The following is a 27,013-nucleotide window of genomic DNA, read 5'->3' on the forward strand; positions in this document are numbered from 1 at the left end:
TACACGGTTGTAACTACCCACTTGAACCGGAACCTTTTCCATCACAGCCACAGCGCAGTGGTTTTTTTTTTTTAAAGATATGTTTATGAGCGGCAGGGAGCGTGGAATTTTTAATAAGAGTAATAGTCTTTGCAATTTATATGTTGAGCTACATTTTTTTAAAGGAACTTTAAATAAAAATCAAAGCGCACTTCTACCTCGGGAGTTACTTTTATCCCTCAATTTATTTATAATCACAAATGCTTTCTTTTCTGGCCATTAACGGCCCCTAATTCGAAACTGCTTAAGCAACTTTGGTTGTCGAAAATCTGACTGTACTTGTAGTACCTGAAAGCAACACGGCAGCGGATGTAGCAGCAGCAGCAGTCTACAGTACTCTGGCAACCATGTAGCGCTGAGAGCAAAAACATCTTCCTCTCCGACCAGCTCAAGTGCCATGTTCTTATATCCGTATCGTTATAAAGTAACAGTGCTCGGAAAATGTGTCTCAGAGAGTAAACGCACGCTCGGAGAGGAATTACAGGGCGAGGGAGTCGACAGCGATACCGAAGCCTGCTATCCAGGGGCACCACCTCCCCTCACCTGGAGGTTTGGAAGTGGACATTTAGCTGGTTTTCTTTTTCATTAGCCAACCTTGGCGTTTTTTCTCTTTTTCTGTTTTTTCTAGTAGCTCCCAATGGCTCCATTTGTTTAACTAAGCGTGCCGTGGACGCGAGAGAAGGGCGTGTAACGCAAATTGTACCAGGGCAAAGCTCGTTTGCACCGGGGTCCCGTCTCCGCGTTACCGCCCCGTTTTTTCCTCTTGTAGTAAGGCTAGCAGCAACAGCAGGGAGAAAGCCTGCCGGGTGGAGTTGGGCTTGAGGAATACAACCGAAAGCTGCTTTCGCAAACATGGGCAATACAACCTCCTGCTGCGTGTCGTCGAGCCCCAAACACCGGAGAAGCAACCACTCCAGGCTGGAGCCCTACCGGCCCGAGCCGGAGCTGAGTCGCGAAGACACGGGTTGCAACCTCCAGCACATCAGCGACAGAGAAAATATAGATGGTAAGATGCAGACTGGCTTCTTTATGGCATTTAAATAAAAATAAGAAACTACAAGTTTTTTTCCTCAAGATATTATTGATATTATTTTATAATAGTGTTGCAAATCGTTTAGTATTTCATATATTGTGATTTATTACTCCAATATGCTCACGCTTCTGCAGAAATAGGCGATTAAACAGGTAATGCGACCTTGCAATGTCTGTGCGAAGGACCCACCCTCCCATAATACCAATAACTGCGGTAACTGTGGGCTTCATCTTCTTTGGACTCCTAGCTTGTAAATCTGCCATATTTCATGTTTCCAAGCTTGGATGGCTGCAACATGAGGATAGTTTTCCTCAAAAAAAGATAAAAAGATAAAAAAAAGAACAATTTCACTGATACCTTTCATTCCTATGACACTGCCATAGAAAAACAACAGTGGGCAGGTTGAATGAGTCCGATGTCTTCAGGGTGGACCTTTGTCTTGTACGATTTTTGTTAAGCGTCTGCGTGTGAAAGAATGCATAAGGCAGGGCAGTTTGAGTGCGGGTCGCTGTTCTGGTGGGAGGTGATGGTGCTGGACAGGGTGTCCACTCACTTCCCTTTTAAGTAGGAGATGTGTAACCAGTTTAAACTTTCATTTACACCAGCACATTCACACTCTCACGCACACACACAGATAAAAGTCAAGTGACACTGCTTTTGGCCTCTAAACATTAACACAGACGTTGGAGACATGTAGCATTTGAGTATCAGTAGTATTTCAGTCTGACTGAAACAAATTTATTTAGGGTCAGTGACTTCATCCGATTCGAGCCAGGCCTTAAGTGTCCCTGTTTGTGTATCCTTGAAAATCAAAGAAACCCTGCAGAAACTCTAAGGAAATACGAGGGAGAGGGAGTGAATGGGGGGAAAGGAAGTCATACCAGCATGCCATAGCAGTAAGGAAATTACCAGTAATGCTTGAAGAGATGTGCAGTAACTGTGAAACATTAGCAGGAACCAGCCCCAATGCTGGTTGCTGAAGCGGACTTATCACAGTTTCTCAACTGTGGCAGTGTTTTTTTGTTTTTTTTGGTCCCCTCCAACCACCACCACCGCCAAAGCTACAGTGTACTGCTCTCAGTCTAATGCCTTTTTCCAGGCAGGAGATGTGTACCATTGTGTACCTAATATTTCCTACGAACATGACATTGCGCAATACGAGTTTTCTTAATAAAACATGGTGGAAAGACCGAAATGTGTTCATTTTTGTTTCTCTTTCAGTGCTATTTATGACTTTCTCCAAAGTGGTTGCATTTTTTTGTGAGCTGCACAACTCGCACTGTAATTAGGGACGTGCAGTCGTACCCCTGCCTGTCTGTTAACGTGTAAAGCAACACAAACTTTACAAGGTCTGACCTGTTATGGTTGATGTCATGAGTGTTACAGACAAGACAAGTGACAAGGGTGCACATTTGAACATGAAGCCGACCGATGCATGTCTGAAAGAGGGGCTCACATGATGTGCTTTGAATACAAGCTCTGAACTGTTTCTTCAGCAGCTTTCTAAATAATGGATCAGTCGTGGAGTGGGTCATGTGAGTGTTGGCCTGCGTGGCTTTTAATAAGTATTTGGATGTTTACGCTGCAAAGGATTTCTTAGTTGCTAACCACTGATATTGATATTTCAGATGTGGGTTTGGATACCAACAGGCTAAGCAAAGTAGCACAGAAATCCTTTCTACCTAGTTCTTTCAGGTCCTCTTGGGGATTCAAAGGCATTGCAAGGAGGGGCCTGCCTGGGCCTCCCGTTGCCTCATCTGGACCCACAGATCTCCCGTGATAGAGGCTGTGTCTGATGAGGAGCGCCAGTTGTGAGATGGGCTTCACGGTTAAAAACACCCTTTAGTCACAGCCCGGCTCCTGATTACACAGCCCTGTGCCTCAGTCCTGCTCCAGCTTGTTTATTTTCCATGTGTTTACTGGGTTTTGAGGTAAACTCAGTGCAGTCCACTTTTAAACAGACACGTTTATTATTCAAATCTAGTAGATGCGTGATATATGTAAAGTCAGATCAGTAGTAGTAGTGATAATTGCTGTTATCAAGCAGTCACACCTCTCATTATGGTTATAACACTTTCACAAGAAGTTGTGTGAGGTCAGTCCTAATAAAGAGCAGATTTATCCACGCGCCCAGACAGCTTTCAAGGGAAACACATGTTTGGCAGCTTGTACCTGCAGTTTGATTTCATCAGTCAGTGACCGCGGCATTCTAACAGGAGTACAAGTATAAGAAGTACAGTGAGTATGACAAATCTAGCATTTAAACATATAATGCTACCATAAACCTTTACCTGGATAAATAAATGCTTTTGGTTGTTTAGACCTTCAGTAGATAGATTATTAAGTTAAGTAAACTGTTTTATTTCACAGAGTCACTGGACAAGAGCTCAAAGTAACCAACAAACCAACAAATCCAGAAACAAAGCTCAGCATTGTGCCGTTTACAATAGATAGAAAGCAGGACACAAGGGCAGACTCCATGCTGGTTATTTGTGTTTGTCCCAGGCTATTTACACTAGTGATTAGGTAGTGACCCCTTCACCCTCTCACTGGAACTATAATAGCATTCCATAGGCACAAGACTCATCTGTGTATCCTGCACAGGATCACAGCTTTGTCCAGGGAAACGGGTACATATATACATTCGATATAATATGACTTTAGCTGTACAAAGTGCATCTCTGCCCCTTTGTATTGTGTATTATTATTTACGTTACCCTGGCTACACAGAGCTCGTGATTTATTTAAAAAAAAAACTGCTGACAGTGGTGACAACACATGACCACACTCTTGTGTGTTTGTGTGTGCAAACAAACCACCTCAGTGCACATCTTACTTAGAAGTATGAAAGGCTCTGTTGCTGGGTTTTTGTAATCATACTGTATAGACTGTCTATGTTCAGTCTGCCCTGTTATGGCTGTTTTGCAGATTATGTATAGCAATGCCCATGCAGAGATTTGTCAGGGTCAAGTTCGTAATATGTAATTAAGCAGCTGGTTCCAAATGAGAGGATATTGCTGTTAAAATACTTGTGCTTTCTCTCCGGTGTTGTTAGACTGGTGGCCTGTGTGGTTACTGAGCAGATTACACAGTCGAGATGGTTTCTATTTTAAATGCATTTGATATAAAAAATTCACGACTAGTTATGTAAAGATGTGTTTCTAAAAATCTGTAAAAGGTGGCTTTTTCAATGCAGCATTGGTGTGTGTGTATAAAGGGTTTATTAGCATGACTAAACACCATAAATATATATTTTTTAAATACCTTGAGTTTGTCTGTCATCACACACATTTCCACAGGTAATATTTCTGATTATTTATTTATTTTGAATTAAGAAGGTGAACGCATGAGTTTCTCCTCTCTTCTGAATGGAAAGTCTGTTACTGGCTGAGAGCTAGATTTTTTAAAAGTTATTCTTAACACTCCCTGTAGAAGAAAATGAGAGGGAAACAGAGGACATGATTTGAACAGAGATAATGATTAGACCTCTATGTGCTTCTTTACTTTCATTGCTGCACAGAATAGTGAGCGGGATCTCCAAATCAACAGCAGATCTATTTTTAGCCTAATTTGATCAGAGACCTTTGTAATGTTGAACCGCAGCTCAGCAGCACCAAGTAACGGTAAAACTAAACCTCTTGCTCTCTCTTAGAATTCAAAGAAATGTGAAAGGTGATTAAACAGATGGATCCCTCACCCTGTTTGGATTTTACTTACCACAGACATCTGTAAATGAGCAATGGCTTCAGGCCCAGCATTTGTCCATCTCATCAGTGTTAAAATTAGTTATTTCTGGAGCATGCACACACACACACACACACACACACACACACACACACACACACACACACACACTGATGAGTCTTGCTTGCAGGCTAATTGAAATCTGGACATGGATTATTCATGCCTGGTTGATGAGCCCGGGGAGTCTCCTAACTATGATTTCCAGACAAGTTGACCTACATCTATGGTGTATGATACTATTTTATTTTGAGTGTGTGTGAGGTGAAAATATTCCTAAAAACCTGATTTGTTAAATGTCTTTTGTAAGTATATAGATGTTAGATTTACTTTAAGTAGGGATTTTACCCATACCCATGTGAACCATGCCAAGTGCAGAATTGCAGAAATTCATATTTGAAAATTGACATAATTAAAAACTGCACGTCAAAGCTTTAAGATGTTGCAAATCAAATCTTGAGCCAACCTGTCGCAGAGCTTTGCTGGATGTTTTCATGTTTCTCGAGGATGTGACTTTAGATGCTGTTCATGTGCTGTAGATAGAGCTGGGCGATATAAGATTTTTTCATATCACGATATGTTTTTTTCATTTCAGGCGATAACGATATCTATCACGATATAAGCCAAATAACTATATTTGTAAGATTTAAATGTGCCGTTGCTCACAAGTAAAATGTGAAATAATCAGCAGCTTGTTTTTAAATATTTATTTCCCATAATAAGTTCAACAGGGTAGATGTACTTAAGGAACATGAGACTTTTTCAGATAAATAAAGGCAAATATTGCAAACTACACAAAAGGCTGCCGCTAAAGCGTTTAAGTTTCAAAATAGAACAAACGAAACAAACTAAATTGTCAATTCCACTTAGAAACAAAATATTAATTCTAAAAATAAATCTTAGCTTGTTTTACAGAAGAACAGACAAAACTGACTAACTTTTGTCAATATCAAATAAACTGAGAACTAAAAGGAAATTCTCAATCTCTCCTTGTTGTATAGCTTAGCTTTTCAAACAGTTTTAACAGTTACTTTAGTCTGACAAAAGCCAAATGACGAATTAGCGCTTCCAGTCAGAGACTGAGGCTACGTCCACACGTACACGGGTATTTTTGAAAACGGAGATTTTCAGTTTTCGTTTTAAAAAATAATCCCGTCCACACATAAAGGCAGAAATGAAGGAAAACGCTGCTATGAACATGCCAAAGCAGCAGGTGGCGCTAGATTCCTAACCGTGCAGAAATGTTGGCCAATCAGAAGTCTAGAAGCCTCGGTGGGAAAAAGTAAACAAAGCTGGGGCATAGAAGCAGACCCGAGTCGTATGTGTGGACGGACAGTAACTGTGTGTATATGTAAGCATTTAAACACTGCAGAGAGTAGAATTAACAGTATTGTAGAAATTCATTTCACTGAAACAATAACGTGGCGCACAGTGTGATGTCAAAAAATGCGCACACCTTTGACGCTGCGTTTTCTCTGTTTTTCTCGTCCACACGTAAATGCAAAAACGGAGTTTTCAAAAATCTTCGTTTTCAGTGACCAAAAACGCCGTTTACGTGTGGACGAAAGGTGCAAACGCATAGAAAAATCTGCGTTTTCAAAAATACCGGGGTACGTGTGGACGTAGCGCATGCACCAGTTTATTGTATTTCCAGACTTGCTTTCGGCACAATTTACAGTGCACGCTACTCTGTTTTTTGTCAGACTTGAAATAGCCGAAATACCTTCACACTACGAAACTTCTATGGCTCTTCCGTTCGACAATCTCTCCGGTGTTGGAACCATCATCTGTTTTCTCTTCGGTCACGCTCGGTTGATTTTTCTAGTCGGCACACTCATTTCCTCCATTACCCGGGTGGTACGGTGGCTGGCTGCTTCCCAAACAAATACACATGTGCGGCTTGGCACTTGTGCTGTACGTAACAAGTCACGTGACGTGACGCTGCGGCTGTGATTGGTTCAGCTCTGGATTGGATTGGCTGTTCTTTTTTTTTTTTTTTTTAAGAGGACAAGAGCGGCGAGGTCTATCGCGATAGTTGAATTTTTCTATCGAGAAAAAGTTATATCGCGATACATATCGTTATCGTTCTATCGCCCAGCTCTAGCTGTAGATTTATACCTCTTAGCCATAATAGGCTGAGAGGTAATGTCATCACCCCGCTGGATGGGCACGTGGTTGGTGTGGACACCCAAGTTTGTGACAACGCAGCCACGTAGCTGCCACTTCTTCTTTTGTCCTCTGCTGTGCAGTATCCTTAAATTTTTTTAAGGACACACTGCACATCATGCTGAGATGGGCCACATTTTCGTCTCTATGGGAATCACCTATTGTGTTATCTTTGGCATTTTTCATGCATTCAACTGAGAAATAGGGAAGAAGTGATGTGTTTATTTGACAGGCTGCTAAAAACAGAGTGCCTAAAGAAAAAAGACAGAATTTGTCTTTTTTGTAACACTGCCTCGTCCCTTGACCTAGATAGCTGTTGGATGATTGAATGATTCACAGGTCAGTTTTAATTGACTTAACAAACAGAAAAGGTACAAGAATGCACTGAAAATCAGCGAAAAAAGCAGCTCATGTCCAAAGAAAGAATTTGAAAGGGTTTTAGAGTCTTTAGAGTAGCTGTAAAGTCTGGAGAACTATTGCTCAACATCACGAGAATGTCTGGCACCTTGGAAGCAACATATAAGGAAACTAAGAGTTTTGCATTATAATGATCAAAACAAATATCTGACCAGAAAATATTAATTGATTTGATTCAAAGACAATTGGGACAGTCTTACATTATAGAGGGTTCGTACAGGTGCTTGAAAACCTTGAAAATGCTTGAATTGTAATATTGTCTTTTCAAGGTTTGAAAAGTGCTTAAATTTCAGATGTGGTGCTTAAAAGTGCTTGAAATTGTATTTCATTCACCACAAATAACTATCTGACCGAATAGTTTTCTTATCAGGTAGAGAAATAACACAAGTCGCAAAGTCTAAAAAAAACAGGGGATGAGTGCACTAAACTTGCTTTAGAAATGATTGAAATGCGTGTGATGGAGTATGGCAGCCTTATTATAGCACTTAGTTATGGCATGGGGATTTATTGAATATGCTGTGAATTTAGCTAACATTACTTAGCAGTAGCAGTAATGTGAGTTACTTCACTCAAGTAAAAGCTTTAAACGTTAATCTGACACTTAACTAACCAACTTATGGCTTAAGGAAATAATGGTAATAAGAGGGACTGATCCATATGGGCACAAAGAATAGCCACTTTTTTGTGCTTTCATTCAAAATCTGTTTATTTTTATAAATTATAAATGGCTTCAACTCACATTGAGGCCTGTGTGGCACTATCAGCCACTGAGACAACATACAAATTTAAGTGTTTTAATATTTCATACTTTAAGGTTGCCTGTTTATTTAAGGTACATTATAATTGTACCTAAAAATATCACAGATGATAGACTAAATAAATAGATTTTAGGTAGATGCTTGTGCATTCTTAAAGTCTTGTATATTGAATTAAACTGAGTGTGTCATCTGTTCAAAGCCTCTCCAGTCAGTGCTGTTTTCCATGCCTGTCTTACTGTACATGGTGTTATTAGCACAAACACTTTAAAGGTGATCATTTATGACTATGACAATAATACAGACAGCAATGTAGTCAAACATCTCACAGTTGGTTTTTATTGGGAATTAACTTCAACCTGTTAGACCTCCAGGGGTTTTCTGAGCTTTCTGTTCAAAAATGAAATGACCAAAATAAATTTTCTCTGCAATTAAAAACTCTGTGTAAACAGTTTTGGTATCAAATAAAGCTAACACTTGTGAGATGTCATCAGATGTATACATATTACTGCAGATGTTACTATGTCAAAGTTGCTGTGACTCAAACATAAAAAAAATTAGATCTTTTTATAACCCTCACCTAATGTTTAAAAGTATTTTACAGTATATAACACCTTTGAAAATATGCTTCGGTTCACATTTAACTCCAGAAAATCATAAATCAAAATATGGATATTATCTGTCCACAAATTCATGGTGATGCATTTGCTCTTTAAACTTTTTGGTGTCTTTGCTTTGTTTGGTGTCTGTAGAAATGGTTTATATGAGATTTTAGCTGCGATTCAGAGGTTTCTGTGGACACTACTCATGTCGGCACTTACATTTCTGACTTCGTGTTATAACCGATTAAACGTGATCTCCTCCCTTTTGCCCCCATTTTTGGGTGCGTGGGTGCTTAACTAGTTAAAAAAAAAAAAATCTGTCTCCTATTTTTTTGTCGCATAGGAAAGAAGCATCCATACCTCATGCGAAGACTTATTAATTTGGCCTTGGAGATGAATATCTCTAACAGGCTGATTTGTTCACATTTGCAAATCTTAATTTTTAAGAGAAATGTGTTTTCTGAGTTGGTGCAATATGCGTATAGTGTACAATGTCCTTTTCCAGTATTTGTCTGTGGTGCATTTTTCTATGTAAAAAGTGCTTGAATGTGACCCTGAAAAATATGTATGAACCCTGATTATAAAACAACCTCTGAATCCTTTGCTGTAGGAAGCTACAAAATTTTGTATTTTGGCTTAAAAACTAAAAAAAATGCCAGATTTGCAGTCCCTGAAAGTATGTTAATCTTCTTCTTAATTAAAGAAAAACATTGTGTCTTTTTCTTTTTTATAACTCACAAAGCACATTGAGCTGTCTGACCATTCAGCTAAAGAGGACATAATGGTGGATGGTGTAGCAGCCTTTTGACATCTCTCCCACTCCTTTGTTATTAAACAGAAAAAACAAAATTACCTGATGAAAGAACTAACAAAATAACTACGCAGTCTTTTAGTTAACTAAAAGAAGAACAGACAATGGCCGATAGGCTGTATGTGACTTTCACTTTGTCTTGTTTTGTTAAGCAAATTTAAATTCTGTAGCATCAGGGCTGTCACTGTTACCCTCTCCACCCATATTGAAAGTGGTTTCTCGTGCAAACTGGGTGGGTTGTTAAAATGCACTTTAGTAAATGTAGGACATTAACAAAAGTTTAAGTGGAGAAAGCAGGTTCAGCACTGATTTTAGGAGTAGGATGCATAAGAGTGTGAAAGAGGCTGTGGTTGAGCATGAGTTTGAAACGGCTAAGGGGCATTGTTGTCCGATGCAGAGCGGTCGGATGTAATGCGGTCACAGGTGTGAGGGTTTTACAGCTACTTTGAATGTGGATTAGTCTGTCGGTCCATTTCCATCGTGGTAGCTGGAAAATCAGTGTTCAAGTTGAACCTTTGATTTTCCATGTGTCTAAATTATATGTCTGTGTGAGGTCTTAGTCATCCAGGTCACGGTAGTCTAAGGAGCTTGGAAAGAAAGCGACTGGACTTGTTTGTTTATGAATATACAGAAGTTCATTTGGCAAAGAAAAGGAAAAAATGCTGCACAAAATAAAGCAAAATATATTTCAGTGTCACGTCATCTGTTCTGATTCAGTTACGTATCGAAAAGGAGTGCTGATTTAATCTGACCCCTTCACCGTAAGTTAATATTTATCAGTTAATATTTATTTAGCTTCCTTACTGATATAAACTGCAGATCCACCATATTTTTGATGGCCTGCTGGAGGAAGTACTTTAGCTTCCTCCAGCGATCAGTTTAGTTTAATGAATATTTTACAGTTTGTCATTTAAGTACTTTACATTACCTCTTTCCTGCTGGAGTATTGTTCCAGGTCTGCAACCTTACTCTGCATTTTGGATGCAGAGGAGCTTTACCACCTCCACAATATCAAGCATGCTTTTCTCCTGCAACCTGATAGTAGAAATTTCCTCCATTAGGAAGTCAAGAGACTTTATAGTCATCTTTGGCTCCATGTTAGCCACACAACAACTCCCAAACAGGAAGCCTTTAAATAGTTAAGTGTTCAAAATCGTCTTGATCTTCACATATAGCTCAGAAAAAACACACAAACTGACTTAAGAAGTGCAACATTCATGCCAGCACCACAATGACTTACTAACTTCCCTTTAACTTGACAGGTTTGCATTTTCCTTACTTTTAAACACCACGTCCTGTCACCATCTTTGAACAGAGGGCGTGGTTACGACACCAACTGTCTGCCCCCTAAAATGCAGTTTTGAGATCCCTTCCCAGGCGCCTCAACCTCCACTCACATCTACAGGTGACCTTAATAGGTCACATGATATGGTGAGGCAAGGTGTTATAATGGTTTCACTTGGAAGTCTCTGGTGATAATGACCCACTCCTTTTCACAGGTTGACTCATGTGAGGAGGTGTGATCAGTGACCCTCTGTGGTTTAAATACCTGGAACTCTCAGATGAGGTGAAACATCTTCATGAAACTTAAAGTCCAGTCGCTTTCTTTCCAAGCACCTTAGCCTGTGTCTAAAAGAGTTCAACTAGATGGAGAGTTAGGTATTAGTTAGGCTTGTTTTGAAATGTACAGTGAGACCAAAGCTAGTGAAACTTGAAAATGTGTTAAACGATGTTGTCTTGATCAATATTACCCACTCCTTACCGAACTGATTCCTTACAGCAAGCATCAATATTGTGTAATTCTCATCTTCTCTGATGAGTAGCTCTAACGTTTAATCACATTCTCATTGTACAATTCAACATTTTAAGTAATTAGGCCCAACAGAAATCTCTGGAACGAACTGATCCCACACTGTATTATAGCACTCTGTTTTAATTTAGAATAATCACAACTGTTAGAATCCAGTTTTAGCAATTATCCATTTTCATTTCTGAAATTAAGTTTTCATAGGACCTTTTTCATGAAATATATGCCACAGTGGGTCAGTAATTGGCAGTGTAAATAATATTTTGCTACCTCTTAAAGTCGTTTTCTGCCAGTTGTTTAATGTCAGTATTGATTTCTCTTTCCCTAATCACCAGTCAGCACAGTTACAAAAGGAAACTGGTTTAGTCAAATGCAACATGCAGCACGCAGCTACATTTGGTCATTCTCGCTGTTTTGTTTAGGTGATGGTGCTGTTTGGGCAGACTGTGCATTAGGCAGCACACAGAACAAACACTCGCTAGCTGTGATTTCATCTCTCTGTTACCTGGGGTTTTCTCACATTGGTGCAAATTGTCACAGTCAGACTTCACACAGCTTTGTACTTGGGAACCGGCATGTTAAAGGCCGTGTTCATCGGTGTTGTAGTGTCTGTTTTTGGACCATATCTCGGGAGGAATTCTGTATTGTTGTTAGTTACTTGTGTTTAGGCACACTGCTGCACTAACAGGACAGCCTCAGCTTTTTAGATAGGAGCCAGACGTGAAATGTGCTTTTGATGAAGCAAAGAAGCTGCATCAGCTGTTGAGTGGCTGTTGTTGGTGGGGATGGTTTGAATCATGTCTGCTTTAAGACACTGACAATTACAGCCTGCAAGAAACTCTTCATTTGCTTGACAACTTCTTGTTTTTGCGGGCACAAGCCAGTGATTTCCCTAAAGGACTAACAAATCATTTCAGAGGGACTTAATTTCTATTTTAGAAACAAATTAACTGATTCACAGATTGTTAATGAAAATCCAATTGTCTGTGACAATCTCATTCTGGTGTCCCGGTTGGCTTGATTTGGCTTTCTAGTGGGAAGACACATTTACTGTCCACAAATGAACTAGTCACTGCAGTCCCCAGAGAGATTCACATTGTAATGGCTTTCTGCCACTTCTGATGAAGGGAAGGGAGCAAGATTCTGGATCTCTGATAAGGAGCACTCATTAAAATACGAGAACGTGTCTCTTCATGGATCTCGCTGGACTTTCGGTGCTGCTGTACATGAAATAATTTGAGGTATTTGTTTAGTCGGTTAAATACTGTTAGATTCAAAGGTCATATTACTTAACTCTGGTTTTCTCTGGACTTTCCTTCTTTACCAGATATTGGAAAAAGAAAAAAAGTGCTTTGCTTAATTTCACAAGTGCGCTTTTTATAACAAAAAGTAAGGAATTTCTTTAAATTTACAGCAACATTTTGTAAATGTAAAAATTATCCGTAGTTTGTTTGAGCCTGAGGTTAGTGAAATCATTTATATCTAATGGAAAGAAAAAAAAAAAGTGACAAAGGAAATGCCAGATGTGTATGTGAAATCATCATTTATAAAGGCCAGTGGGCAGAAGACCTGTTAAAATAGCACTCATGGTTCAACCATGTGCGCGCAGAGTTTTAAATAGGTCTGCTCGAAGGCAGCCCTGATGCTCCACTGGGCCTGAATATTTTGATCTGACCAACTTGGTGTTGATTGAGAGAAAAATAAACTCAACAATTAAGCTGCAATTTTGGCCTAAATGCTGGTTTTTTTTTTCTGTCTTTTTCCGTCTTTGCTGTCAAAATGTTAAGCAGGGGCTTTTGGAAGAGGGCTGGGTAGTGAGGCGTGGGAATGCCGGTAACCTTTGTGATCCAGGTCCTCATTCTGTATTCTGGAGTGTATTCTACACGTCCAGCTTGTCAAGAGTGTGTGGCTCTTGCAAGCAGGATGACCAAACAAGATGAACTGCCTGTGGCCGGTGTCTCTGTAGATCCCTACCAGTTATTTTGAATGTTAGAATCAGGAATCAGCTTGAATAATGCTGTGTGTCTGCTTGCTTGGTGTAACTGCTGCTTTTACCACGCAGCGACATTAGATGTGGTGTTTCGGCGGCTTAAGAGATCTTTTGGGGATAGCTGTCAACAGGCCACTTGAATTATTAGAAAAGCTGTGAACACAAAACAGTGTCTGTTTGTGTTGATTTAAAGAAAGAGCGCATCAACAGCAAGAATCTTTACATCATTCTTTATATTCTATAATAAAAAAGACCTAAAATTAACCTCAAGCCTTTTTTAATCTTCCTCTTTATTTGTTTTAAATGTCCTTGAGCAAGGCACTTAACCCCCCAAAGTGCTTCTGTAGCACAAAAAGTGATAACGGGCATATGTACATGGTTTAACACAGGTGTGTCAAAGTCGTTTTACATCGTGGGCCACATATAGCTCGCTTTGATTTTAAGGTTACCTGTAAAAGAAACTGTAAAACCTAAAAAATCTATGCACTTCCTCAGATTTTCTATCTTTGTTAGGCCGATTGTGGCCCCCAGGCCTTATGTTTGACACCCGTGGTTAAACATTTTTAGAAAGAAAATCAGCCTGTTTTTTTTTTTTCCAGTTTTAACCAGCCGCATGACTGAAATGGAATCCAAGCAGGAGGAAATACACAAATTCAGATGTTTGTTCATAACACATTAGATCAGCCTTCCAGCTGTGTTGTGTATAAATGTGCTGTATAAATAAATTGACTTTGCCTGACTTCAACACCTGCTGCTGCTGTTAGATGTTCTTTATGAGGCATTAAAAGAAAAGCGACTCCCTTGGTTCATTTCACAAGTTAAATTGGTCGACCTCCTCTGCAGGTTAGTACAGTATTACATATTTTAAATTAATCTCAAAATAAATACCCGTCTTTTTAAATAAAGTGAGAACTTGAACAAACTAGAAGTTGCGAGTGAAAACACATTTGCTAAATTATTCACAGAGGCAAGACTCAAATTGAGAAACAGGAAGAGCTGTCATTATCAGCAGATTTTTCTCTTGCATCATCTGTCTAGCTCATACTTTCACATCAGTGTCGTCAGTGTAGCATATTATTTTCAGACACCTTCTTGAGAATGAAAAGTAGGTGTTCATGGGACTTGACAGTAAGAGTAATTGCAGTCAGATGATGCTGCCCTATGAAGGAAACGTGACGTGGGATCATTCTGAGGGTAGAGTAGTGAATGAAGCTGTTGTTGATTGTGGTGACCCTCGTGGCATCGGGGCTGATTTGCCCAGATAAGCTGCGCTCGCAGCCATCACATCATCAGATGGGACCAGTGGAGTTGTTGGTTACGGTGTGAGCAGGTGTGGAGGTAATTACATGCTGCTGATTGGCTTTTGGAAACCGAGCTTGGCTGCCAACATGTCGCCAACACCTGACAGGCACCACAGTCGACAATATACCACTCAGATGCGAGTTATGGGTCATTGCAGTGGGGTGGTTCAGCTAATTTGACGTCGGCTCATTTTCATTTTTGCCTATCATTTATTTCATCGCCCATTTTCTAAACTGCTTCTTCAGTTCATGGTTCCCTGTCACGCTACACATGCGAGTGTTTACCACTAACTTTGTGCATCACTGGAAAGCCATAGTTACTCTGCTGTGTTTGTTTTGGTTGCATGCTTGTGTACAAATGTCGTACGTGGGTATGTGTGGATTTTGATTCCAACATGTTCCAGCGTGCATGCGCGTTGTGGAAATGTCAGCACGGGCAGAGTGTGATGGAGCTTGGCACAGATGGCTTTCCTGTCATCCCCGGCTCCTTCCACAGCTTGACACTAGATAAAGCTCACAGAGAGAGGGAGAGAGTGGCTTGGATTAGTTGAGGAGCATAGAGCGGCAGGGCTAATGCATCACACTTGAGCAGCTTTCACAGGTCCAGCAAACACAGGCCAAAAGCATATCCACACTATTGTTACATCTCAAATCAGCGTCATTGTGCTTTTAGAATAAAAGAACAAGATAAGTACTAGCTGCTCAGTAGTTTCCTTCCACTGTTTTAATTCCTTGTTCTTAAATTGACATATATACTTAGAACCCCACTAGCATTACAGTGCAGTATCATATTTACCGGATTGTCCATTCAGATAGTTTTTCCTAGTTTGTCTATACCGAGAGAGAAACTTTAGCTTGGATTGCTTTTTCAAATCTGCATTATGTCCCCCCAGACTGCTGTTTATTTAGACTGCTTCAATCCTGTTACCACTAATTGGCCATATCTGTCCTATGTGTCAGCAGAGATGGTGCTTCAGTACAGCCACACCTCTGATCTGTGTGTGTGCGTTTATGTGTGCTTATAAAGATTATTTTAATCCTCAACTATTGTTTCTATTTCCTTATTTGTCAGTTCTTTGCTGTCAGCCCTGTGCGCTTGATTTTCTTTCCTACTGTTTTATCAACTGCTGCTTTCAACCCAGACACTGTCTTCAGACCAGTGCCTGACTTCCCCAAAACACCTAGTTAAACTGAACTTCTGAGATGAGATCCAATTGCTGTTTTTCTGTGGATGCAGCAGGCATATGAAGTTTTGCATTGCACTTAAAGACGATGCTGTGGATCTCATACTGCGGATTTCATCCTGTGTTGCACTGTATTACCGCATCAGCAAGCAGTGTAATGGTCTGCAGCAATTAGTACAGTATAAGCAGGTGGTAAAGGCAAAGAGAAAGACAGGAAGGGAAGAAAAAGGCAGCAAGCCCGCCTGTCTGTCTTTGCCTTTGATGGGCCTGCCTCTACCATCCGAATCGTTTCAAGCTAGTGTTGCCTAGTTACAGCGAGCAGAGGATGCAAAGGTTGGGAGGGGAAAGAAAGAGGGAGGGTGGGTTTATAGTGCTCAGCTGGGTGCAGAGTAAATGAGTCCCCTCCCTGCCCATTGTTCCCTTCAGCCCCTAATATCCCTCATGTGCTTGTATATCTCACTTGTTATTCCTTTTACATACACACAGAACAAACACATTGAAAAATAAAAATAAATCTCCCACTTTCCACACAGTCTTTGAGGTTGGGTGGAAAAATGCCAGGTCATCTTAGAAAATGTGAAGCTTGTGGTTGTAAATTCTGTATTAGATGTGTAATATGACAGCATGCCATTAAATAACTACATTTCTCTGATTATTGAACAACAACGCAGGAAAGTGATCGACATGGGGATTGCATCTCTGTGATTAGATTTTTAACTAAAGGGCAGAGCATGTGAGTTTGAGTCACACCTGGCAGCATTTCATGCAATTTTAGCAGCTTTAGCAGCTTGGGTTGCTCAAAAACGGCTTTTATTCATCACGTAGGCAGCAGTGTTTTAACAGAATGTTGATGTAATCAAAGATTCTCCAGCTTTTATTCCTGTTCTTAATTAACACATAGGCAGAAAACAGCTGATGTTGCTTTGCCATTGCATTAAATGTGATTGTTAGATTTGAGTGTCTGGGAAAATATGAGTCACTTGCCGTCCTAAATGCAATGTCGATAACAATTTGGAGTGTAGCCACCCGCTCTTTGCCTCTGCGATATTTGTTTCAATCTCCATCTGTCTGTCTCTGCAGTCCTTGGTATATTTAAAATGCTTTCTAGCGTCTATTGAGCGATTTTCAAAGAAACTGGGACTTTTGCTGCAGAGTTTGCAGTGCTGTTGTCTTTTTTTAGGAACACTTTTTCAATTTCTTTGTTCCTTCCCTGGGTTGTTTCATTTAAGCTTTTACTAATTACAACCATTCTTCAACGGCAGCGCTCTACATCTGTATGTCGGTACACTTTCAGCCTTAATGGAGTCTTCAAACTTGGAGCTCCAAGGCTCTGTTTCTTTGTAATTCCTTACAAGGTCTTTTAACTCCTGTTAGTCAGTCCAGGATGTATTAACGCCACAAGGCAGGATGTAGATCTGTAGACAGACTTGAGGTATGTTTTTTTTTTTTTTTTGTATAGCTGGCACTGTATTCATAGCCATATTTAGAAATCCAGTGCCATGAATTAGGCATTACCTGCCTGAGCCGTATGTGAGAACAACCCCAACATTAAATGCTGTTAAATGATCTTTAACCTGCCAGCTCCTCAGTATAAAGTCCTTGTGACATGGCGGTTATTGTTGCTTTAACTTCGATTTCTTGTTGACAATTGTCAATATTGACTGTGATGGTATTTGGTGACATTCTTGACCGCTCCTCCACAGCCTGTAACATTTTGCTAATCTATTCACTATGAACCCAATGGTACATTACATATCATTTTAACCAATGCTTCATACACAAGTTCCTATTAAACTAATGACAATCCTATCAGCCTCATCTGCCCCTGCGTTGAGTTCTAATCTGCATCTTCCAGCATGCTAACAAGCTCAACTCGGACGACGAGCTTGGTAAAACTGCATCTGCATGATAGCATTAGCATGTAGCTCAGAGTACATCTGTGTCTATGTTTGACAAAGCAGTTTGCTGTTTAGCTATGGGCTCTTAATCCAATGGAGATATGCACTAAACTCATTAAATGTGAAAACTCATCAAATTCATCATTTTAACAACTTTCTTGGCACTTCTCTTCTCTCAGTTTATTTTTATTCTGCTTAGCAATACTTTTCACTGCTTCTTGACTGGCTTGACACACTGTTCTCTAACACTCTCACACAGTCATGCAAGAGAAATAAGAAGCCTGTTTCTTAGCATTTGTTTTCCACAAAGTAATTCACTCATGTGGCTGGGCAACACTTCCTACATTTATCATCAGGCCACTGCAGCTTTGACTTACTGCTGACCGCTTTTAAATGCTTGTAACATTGTATACACATGTCTCATCTTGGAGTAGACGCGTGTTTACAAGCCTTTTTTTAATTGATTTTCTTTCTGTAATCATGCAAATGAGAGCTGTTTTCTGGTGTGTTCTGGTGCAATTTTCCCAACTCTTCCTGCTTCATCTTCTTGTCCCTGTTGGCTTTTCTTTGATAAAAGCTCAGCTCTTTTTACTTTGATGAGTCTGCATCACTGCACAGAGGTTGGTAGCTGTCGGGGATCGATGATACAGGCTGAGGGGTGATTTAAGCTGTTAGAAAGAGCTGCGATGGCACTGCTGAGGGTTTGTGTGCGTGTGTGTGTGTGCGTGTGTGTGTGTGCGTGTGTGTGTGTGGTAAAATTAAAAATATGGGTTCATCATTAGTTATTCATTCACTTGGATTTTCAGCCATTTAGTCACCCTCATGACCTTTAACCTCAATTTTTTAATATTAGAGTTGGCCAATTTGATGCCCAGAAATGTAACTGCATATTAAACCAAACAATTTTCAGTGTGTGTCAAGTGTTTAAATAGTAAATTGTAGTTTGTTTGGAGGAATTCCTGATGGTAACCATGATAGACACTGAACTGTGTCAAGATGGGATAACACTAGTTAGATAGTTCCCTTAAAAAGAAAGGAAAAGAAAAAGAAAATAAAGCAGCTGTAACTCTGACCTGTTCAGCTTATCTCCTGTAGTGTAGAGCTAAAAGTACACAATTGCCATATCATAGGCTGATAGGGTTCCAAATGTTACAAAACAGATAACATGCTTTCTCAAAGGTGCAGATTAAAACCACAACGGAGCTCATGACAACGTACAGTCCATGTCTTCTCTGCAGTCTGCAGTGTTTTCTTATCAAAATAGGAGTGTTGTTAAGATGTGCCGTCAAAGCCTTTATTCACTAACTGCGTCCAGTGAATGTGTGAGTAAGTCTGTCCTCCTCGTGGATTTCTCCATCTCTCTGTTATCAGGGCAAAGTCAGGCATGGTAGCTCGCGGATGCCTTTGCAAACATCGCTTAAAATTAAGGTTACGTAAATTGACGTAAATTAAGGTTAAACAGGAGTAAATGGACTGATTCTTATCTAGCGCTTTTCTACTCTCCCGGAGTACTCAAAGTGCTGTATACAACACGCCACATTCACCCAGTCACACCCATTCTCACAAGCACTACCTCTATACTGAGTGCTTTCTAGTAGGGCTGCTCGATTATGGCAAAAATGATAATCACAATTATTTTCACTGAAATTGAGATCTCGATTATTTGACTATATTTATTTAACAATAACAATGTATTGAATAATGACTTTAAAGATTGTCAAAAAATAATATAAAATAGTGTGCAAATACTGATAACAGTGCAAATGTTTGCAATATAAAAAATAAATGAAAAATGTAAACATCTATGTTTAGTGAACTTTGCAGTGTTGCTCTGTGGTGCAGCTACGACACCGTAGCAAAGTTTACACACTGTGTCTACTTGATCCACGTCTGACTCCGCGAACCCATAATGTTTCCACACCACTGAAGTTTTTTTACCTCTCTTTTCAACCAACGGCAGTCACTCTCCTCTCCAAATAACTTCTGCTTAGCTTTCCGAACTTCCCTCGGGTCCTCTTAATCAGCGGTCCCCAACCCCCGGGCCTCGGACCGGTACTGGTCCGTGAGTCATTTGGTACCGGGCCGCGAGAGTTGAGGCTCTCGTGAAATGTATAGTTTTCAGGGTTTTTATCGGTTTTCAGCGTTATTTTGTTATCGTTTTTATCGTTTACTCGGTTTTCCTTGGTATTTTCAGGTGTGTTATGAATAAATTTTCTTTTTTTCGGTACCGGTACTAGTTTTATTTTGTTGTATTTATCCGCGACACCTTAAAGGCCGGTCCATGAAAATATTGTCGGGCATAAACCGGTCCGTGGCGCTGCTCTTAATTGTTGTGACACGTGTTCGAAATGCAGAGAGGTGCGCTCGATTTGCCACACGGAGCAGCACGAGAGTAAAGCACGAGGGAGGGGCTAATAATCGGCTCAGTCATTTTTAATGATCGTTGAAATAAATGTCCCGGTAAGTAATATTAAGTTTGTTGAGTTTAGTAAACTTCGGTGAAATTAGAATCCCAAGGAAAAAATAACACTTAAAGAATTATTGCAGCCCTCGAATATTTCAGACAGTATGCTACTGAGGGCAGCTAACATAAGAGTTATGAGTTATAAGATATAATCTAAGTCGTAACATTGCTGTATGGAGCTGCAGATTTGGTTGCAGGTTAACATAGCTGGACTGGCCATCGGGCATACCGGGCATGTGCCCGGTGACTTATTTTTTATTTTTTTTTGTAATGGCATGAACAATGAGAGGTGGTGGATTGGCCAGATGCAGGTCGATGTGTAAAAATGACTCAGTTGTTTGGTGGTGGCTATGGCGGGGCTTCCACAGAGGCCAGCAGGTGGATGAGGGAAGGGGAGGCAGGAGGAGAGCCCCGAGGCAGCCGCCAGTCCGAGTGTCAGGTGAACTGAACTTCAGGTAAGAAGTTATGACCTGCAGTCTATCTGGGTCAGATATAAACCAAGTTTAGGTGGAGTTTATTTTCGTTGTGCTGACTTTTTACCCTCAGTTGCAATAACTCGTACTGCGTTCTAGCCAGCTTGACGGAGTTTTTAGGTGGGTGGGTGCTATGATGTTACTGATAGTGAACTTTATTTTATTCATAAGGTTAGTTAGTAGAGTTGCCAACGGCTCCTTAAAAAAATGGAATGGTCCCTCAATCAGAGAAAATATTACACGTTTCGTATCGAGCTGAGAAGAGACGCAGTTTGTCCCGAACTTTAGCTAGAATGGAAAAAGACACAAAGCTGGATTTATTCTGTGTTTACGCTGCACAGCTGCTTCTTCTTCTCTCATTCTCCCCCCTCCCTCTCCTGTTGCTACTTCAATCATGAAACTGATCAATGATCAGCTGATCGTCTCTCTTGTTTATTTATCGCCCACTTTGTGCCAGAAAGAGGAAACCAGCAGATGTCGCGCTAAACAACAGCAGCACGTTTAAACTTGATCAGCTGTTGTTAGAATGTATTTAATATTAATTTCTAGTATCAGCTGATGTTTGCTGGAGCCACAGCAGTAAAAGCTGCTGGTCATGATGTCGGTTTGGATATGTGGTGAGAGGGAAACATGAAGATGAAACCAGGAGATGTCCTTACTGAATCATCAGAGCTGAACAGGTGATGGAGAAACAGGTTTACCTTTTAGGTGACATGAATGAGTTGAAGGGAAGTTATGAACTGTTTCTGAGAGACAAATAACACCAGCATCCTTTTCTAAGCAGCTGACAGCTGGTAACTGTGCAGGGGCAGGTCTAGCAAAGTGTTGCCAGGGGGCAGGTAGGGCATTAACAGGGAAAGGTGGGGCACAAAGAAATACTTTTCTTTCTTATTCTCAATTTAAATATCTAGCTTTTATTAAATAATTATCTAAATCTTACAACCAAAGTTTTTATCTGACGTAAAATGTATAGAAATCATACATATACCAACAAGACAGTGTACATCACTGTCACAACAGCATTTGTTTTCAGTCAAAGGCTTTATGGCTTTAATACCTGGGGGGCCGGTCTCTAGTCAAAATGCCCGATTTTCTGTCCCAGTCCAGCCCTGCAGGTTAATACTGGCAGTGTCACCATGCCAGCTGACTGGATTTCATCATCAGCCAGTGTGGTTCTTTATCAATATTACCAAAGTTTACCATAAGGCAGCATAGAAAGTATTTACTTGCCTTTAGGTTTTATTCAAATGTTAGTCTTTTCAGTTGTTTCCCCACTTTTTTCCTGTTTCACAATCAAACACCAGTTTGTGAGAAGATTATCTTCTTTTTTTAACAGGCAGATAAAGTTTTGCATTGGCTAATTTGTCAATTGTTTGTTACAAATGTTCATATTTTAATATTAAAAAATGTTTTTGCCCAAAACATATGTGTACTATATGTCAGTAAAAATACTATGCAAATATTGCTGTCCTTGAATGCTGAGTAAACACTGACAAAACACTGATTGTATCTCTTGTCCTTTAGCAACGCAGTATCTAAAAACTTTGCACCGTAGTGGTTAAAATCTCATTCTAATAAGAGTTAAAAGCGCATTCGGTTATTAGGTTTACAGGGTTATTGAATTATGGTTAATAGAATTGTTTTTAACATTATCTGCCAATTACATCTGCCACCCTTCTCCAAATCTGTGCCCCTACCTGGCCCCCCCAACAAAAATTTTCTAGACACGCCACTGCTTCCGATCAGTGGGTGACCTGCTCTACCTCCTGAGCTACAGCCACCCCACAAAGTAGGAGTCAAGTGGTTTCCTTCAATTCACAAACTGTTATTTATGCTGCAGTCATCATCATTCAGTTCATCATTTGGATTCTTTTTGACACTGTGTCTTCTCTGGTCTGTACCACGCTGCACCATCTGGAGCTGGGCAACCAAAAACCAGCAAAGGGGATGGAGCCTTCCTCGTGACCACTCTGGGGAGCATGTAGTGAGAATAGTGTACTAGTGCACAGTATATACAGATCATCTTGCTCACGGCATAAAAACATTCTGAATATCCTGCAAAACAATAAATTTGGTTCCGAATTAAGAGGAAGATAAGATAAGGTAAGATAGAACTTTATTAATCCCTCGGGTGGGTTCCTCTGGGAAATTCGACTTCCAAAAAGCACAGCAACGACCGAAGTTACAGTTACAGAATTGTTATATATATATATATATATATATATATATATATATATATATCACACACACACACACACACATATAAATACAGAGACAAGTATAAATAAAATATACAAAGGGGATAAATAGAATAAATAGGAATAAAAAATAAAAATACAAGTGAATTGCACATTTCAAGTATTGAGTCTATTGCACTGTTGACTATTTACAAAAAGTATTGCACAAGGTATTGTACAGTGAGGTGAAGAGGCACTACAGCTTAGTTGTTCCCCCCTCCTTTGTCCTCCTGTTTCCCCTCCCTCTCCCCTCCAGAGAGGAGTTAAACAGTCTGATGGCGTGTGGGACAAAGGAGTTTTTAAGTCTGTTAGTTCTTGTCTTGGGGAGAAGCAACCTGTCACTGAACAGACTCTTCTGATTGTTTATGGCCGTGTGCAGAGGATGCCCAGCATTGTTCATAATGTCCAGCAGTTTCTTTAATGTCCTTTTCTCTGCCACTGTCACCAGAGTGTCCAGCTTCATGCCGACCACAGAGCTAGCCTTCCTGATCAGTTTATTAGCACAGCCTTGAATTAGTGAGTATTTATTTTATTATTAAAAGAAAGCGCATGTGTTATGGTCTTTAAATTAACCCCCTCCCAAGTAAACAAAATATAACATTTACGTTTGGTAGTTTGTTTAAGCTAGACTGGTAACACTTACTTTTGCTTTAACAATGAACAATTTCTTGTTCTTCACCTCCCACAGCAGCGTTATTTACGCATCAAGATTAAATGATGATTAAAGTAGTCTTTGCTCAAGACAGGGAGGAAAACCAAGCAAACAAAAAAATCCCTCTTTTTCCTGAAGTACTAAAGACTCTCCACTACTAGCCGCTTTGACAGACTAGTAGTTTTGCTGAGTGGCAGTGAATGGTCACACGATTGAAAACTATGAATACCAATTAGACAGCATAAGTCAACTGTAATCACAAAAGTAGCCTATGCAGTGTTTTCCCTAAGTAATAACTAAAGTAACTTATCTTGGAACTCTGCTCTTTCTTGGGTCAGGCTTCTGATTTTCCACCATGTAACCAAATCAGTAATTCCAAATTATCCATCATTTGTTCTTCCTGTCATGTCGAGTACAACTAGCGAGTCCTCCAGTGATGCTTGGTTGAGTCATTTGTTTCTCCACCATCCATCTCCACCTCACGTATGGTAATACCTTGGTTATACTCAAAGCTGGGTTTTTTGCCTCAAGTGAACAAGTTTGTTGTTTCTGACTTTAGCAGAACAGTTTTCTTGTATATTTTGCAAAGATTTGTGCTTTTATAGAAGTTATTGAAATAGCTCTCTTGTTAAATTGTCTTTGGTGGCCGACATGTGGCTCTCACTGTCAGCATGTTTAGACAGTTTTGATTGTTGTGCATGATATCATTGATATCATTATATGATGCTTTTATAAAAATTCATACAGGTATTAATATATGATAGACAATATAATAAGACAGCTTTAATTTACTATACGTGCTAGACTATGGAAACTTTATTTCTCAGAGTCAATACTATATCCAGTAGGTATGTAGCATAAAATCAGCCAGTCATATACTAATATGACCACACTTTAACTTGTAGAAGTGTATTCAGTTATCAAATGGGAAATGGGAGGGGCAGTAGGCGCGACTTTGTTGGTGCCCTTTTTCTTCTTGTGTTCATCTTTCCATGTTAGTTGTGTTCCATCAGTATTCTGTACAATGTAAGGGTATAGCTTCATACATGCATGGCTTAAATCCACACGCTGACCTTCTCACCATTCTTTGTTCAGCTGCATTGCTAACAATGAGTAACCGCCACCCCCTTGCTTCATTTCCTCTCAACTTCCTGAAACGCAGGAAGCCGGGTTGCTTTTGTCTCCCCCAGGTTGGAGAAATGGGGGGAGAGAACTTAAATAGGGTGGACTCACGCCAGGGGTCAATGACCACACATTGAGGGGGACACACCCTGGCTCTGATTTTTTTTTCCTTCTTTTTTTAAAAAACAAAAACAACACCTCTTACTGCAGCACGCATAACTTCAGTAACTGAGGTGTTTTAGATGATCAAAGTGTGTGATATTATATTGCTTCCACTGTGATCCATCCTTAAAAAAATGGTGCCAAATGTTCATACACTAACTGGACCTATGAGATTTCCTCCTTCGTGACTCCTGGTAATGAGGCTTAGCAAGTGAATGAGGGCAAAGGAAACAGCTGCAAAATACAAACAAAAACAGAAACAACAGAAAATGTCATATACCCTGAATCACAACAGCTAATTAGAGAGGAAAGGCTTGAACTGACACATTATTAAAACAGAGACAACTTAAATAAGTGCTGGCAACACAAAGTGGGTGGATTCCAACTAAACTTTTTTTTAAATTTGAGGCCATAATTTATTTATATAGCACTTATTAAACAACACATGCCTGACCAAAGTTCTATACAGCAGAAATATAAAAAGTGCAAGTACAAAGTACAAGTAATTGTTGCATGCCTAGCAGGTATGCAATTATCAATGAGTACAAATGATGCATCACAGGTTAATAAATCTCCGATCTACATAGGCACCTGCAGAATAGCAAACAACTGTCGGCTGCACAGGCCTAAAGACAGGTTCGTGACCCCCTATCATCTGTCGTTCACCAAAGGAAATAATAGTGATGGGTTTCATTGGGTAAACCTTGTGCCTTACATCTAAAACCAACACCATGTAATAGTCACACCTTTTGTTTTAAAGGTGAATGGTCTCTGTTTCCAGTTTGTGTTGCACTCTTAGTTTGAATGTTCAACCACTGCTGACCAGCAAGCTCTATGCCTTCCTGTATGTTTTCCCTTCCAGGGCATGCTCACTGGAGTACTTGATAGTGCTGCTTTGAGTTTATCTGCAGTATGAGGCAGCTGAATATATTGCATGGCTATCCTTCACAAAGTAGATGGCAAATAAAATGTTTCCAGGGGAGATATTTATAAATTGCATTATGTAATAATTTATAAAAGAAATGGTGTATGACCCTCGCCACAAATTAAATCTAAATCTACAGAGATTTAGAGCATTTGGGCATTTTGTCACGATCATACTGTGTCATTAAGCTGTGATTTCCATGCTTACTTTCTCCATCACTAACGTTCAGACACTGTGCATCATCATTAACCTACCTTAAGTTCTCCTCCAGTGCTGCTTCTTCCCACACACCCATCTTTTATTCAGCATCGCTTGTCACTACCTCCTACATCATGGTGGTGTGTGTGTGTGTGTGTGTGTATATACACATATATGTATGAATGTGTGTATATATAAGTGTGTGTGTGTGTGTCCTTTGAGGCTCTTTAAGTGGCTCTCCAACACAAAGTTCAAAGGAGTTTGTAGACAATAGCAGCGGCTTGCATGTGTAAGCTGCTGTGCAGAGAGCCTCTGTGATCTCAGCTGTACTTATCACTGCATGGTGTTTTTAATGGCACACTAAACCAAAGCTTTACACCAACAAGACTCAGCGAGATCTGGGGTCCGTTCTTCGTACCTGGCTAAGTAGGTTAGCTGGATTTGATTGTTGACGATTTCGCGTGATCTTGGATTGTTCGGTTCTCCGAAGCTCATCCGGGACTTGCTGTCATAGCAACAGATCCGTAAGCGTAAACCTGCTCGGGAGCAGGTTTACTTTATGTAAACAGGATTAGATCGCGGCCACGCAGGTATGTCCACTTCATTTATACAAAAGCAACAGCGATATTTTACCACTGTTTGTCCATAAATATTATCAATATAACTAAAGATAATGCAGTACTTGATTCTTTTATTGATTTCATACAGATACATACAGGTCATTTCCCAAAAAAAAGGGAAATGTACTATTAATCATTCTATTTCATGTATTTGATTATTTCAGATGTAATTCATATTTTAGAGTAGTAATAGTAAATTACTTCGTGTAATCAAGATGAGAGACCACGGCTATAAAAGCGAAGGTGGATTTGGGAAGTCTGTCGCAGCCGTGTCCTGTCCGTATACGCGAGCCACCCATTGCGGAAGGTGCAAGATTGATAAGGAGAGTCCTCAGAATCCAGCGTATATTGCGGGACAGACAGGATCCTTTAGCTCAGCGCGACAGTGTGCTCATAGAGAGATATCGATTTTCCCG

General features: G+C 40.0%; 1 protein-coding gene across 2 annotated transcripts in view; it reads left to right on the forward strand.

Annotated features, from left to right (window-relative positions):
* The first annotated feature begins 339 nt into the window (after positions 1 to 339).
* ccny (cyclin Y) overlaps positions 340 to 27,013 on the forward strand; it is a 45,903-nt gene continuing 19,229 nt past the window's right edge. For both annotated transcript variants that reach the window (XM_082546005.1, XM_082546006.1), the window contains exon 1: positions 340 to 1,045. In XM_082546005.1, coding sequence (XP_082402131.1) covers positions 892 to 1,045 — 154 coding nt within the window. In that variant the 5' untranslated portion in view covers positions 340 to 891. The remainder of the gene's footprint in view (positions 1,046 to 27,013) is intronic.

The sequence above is a fragment of the Aulonocara stuartgranti genome (assembly GCF_965226115.1).
Source record: "Aulonocara stuartgranti genome assembly, chromosome: 9".
Lineage (NCBI taxonomy): Eukaryota > Metazoa > Chordata > Actinopteri > Cichliformes > Cichlidae > Aulonocara > Aulonocara stuartgranti.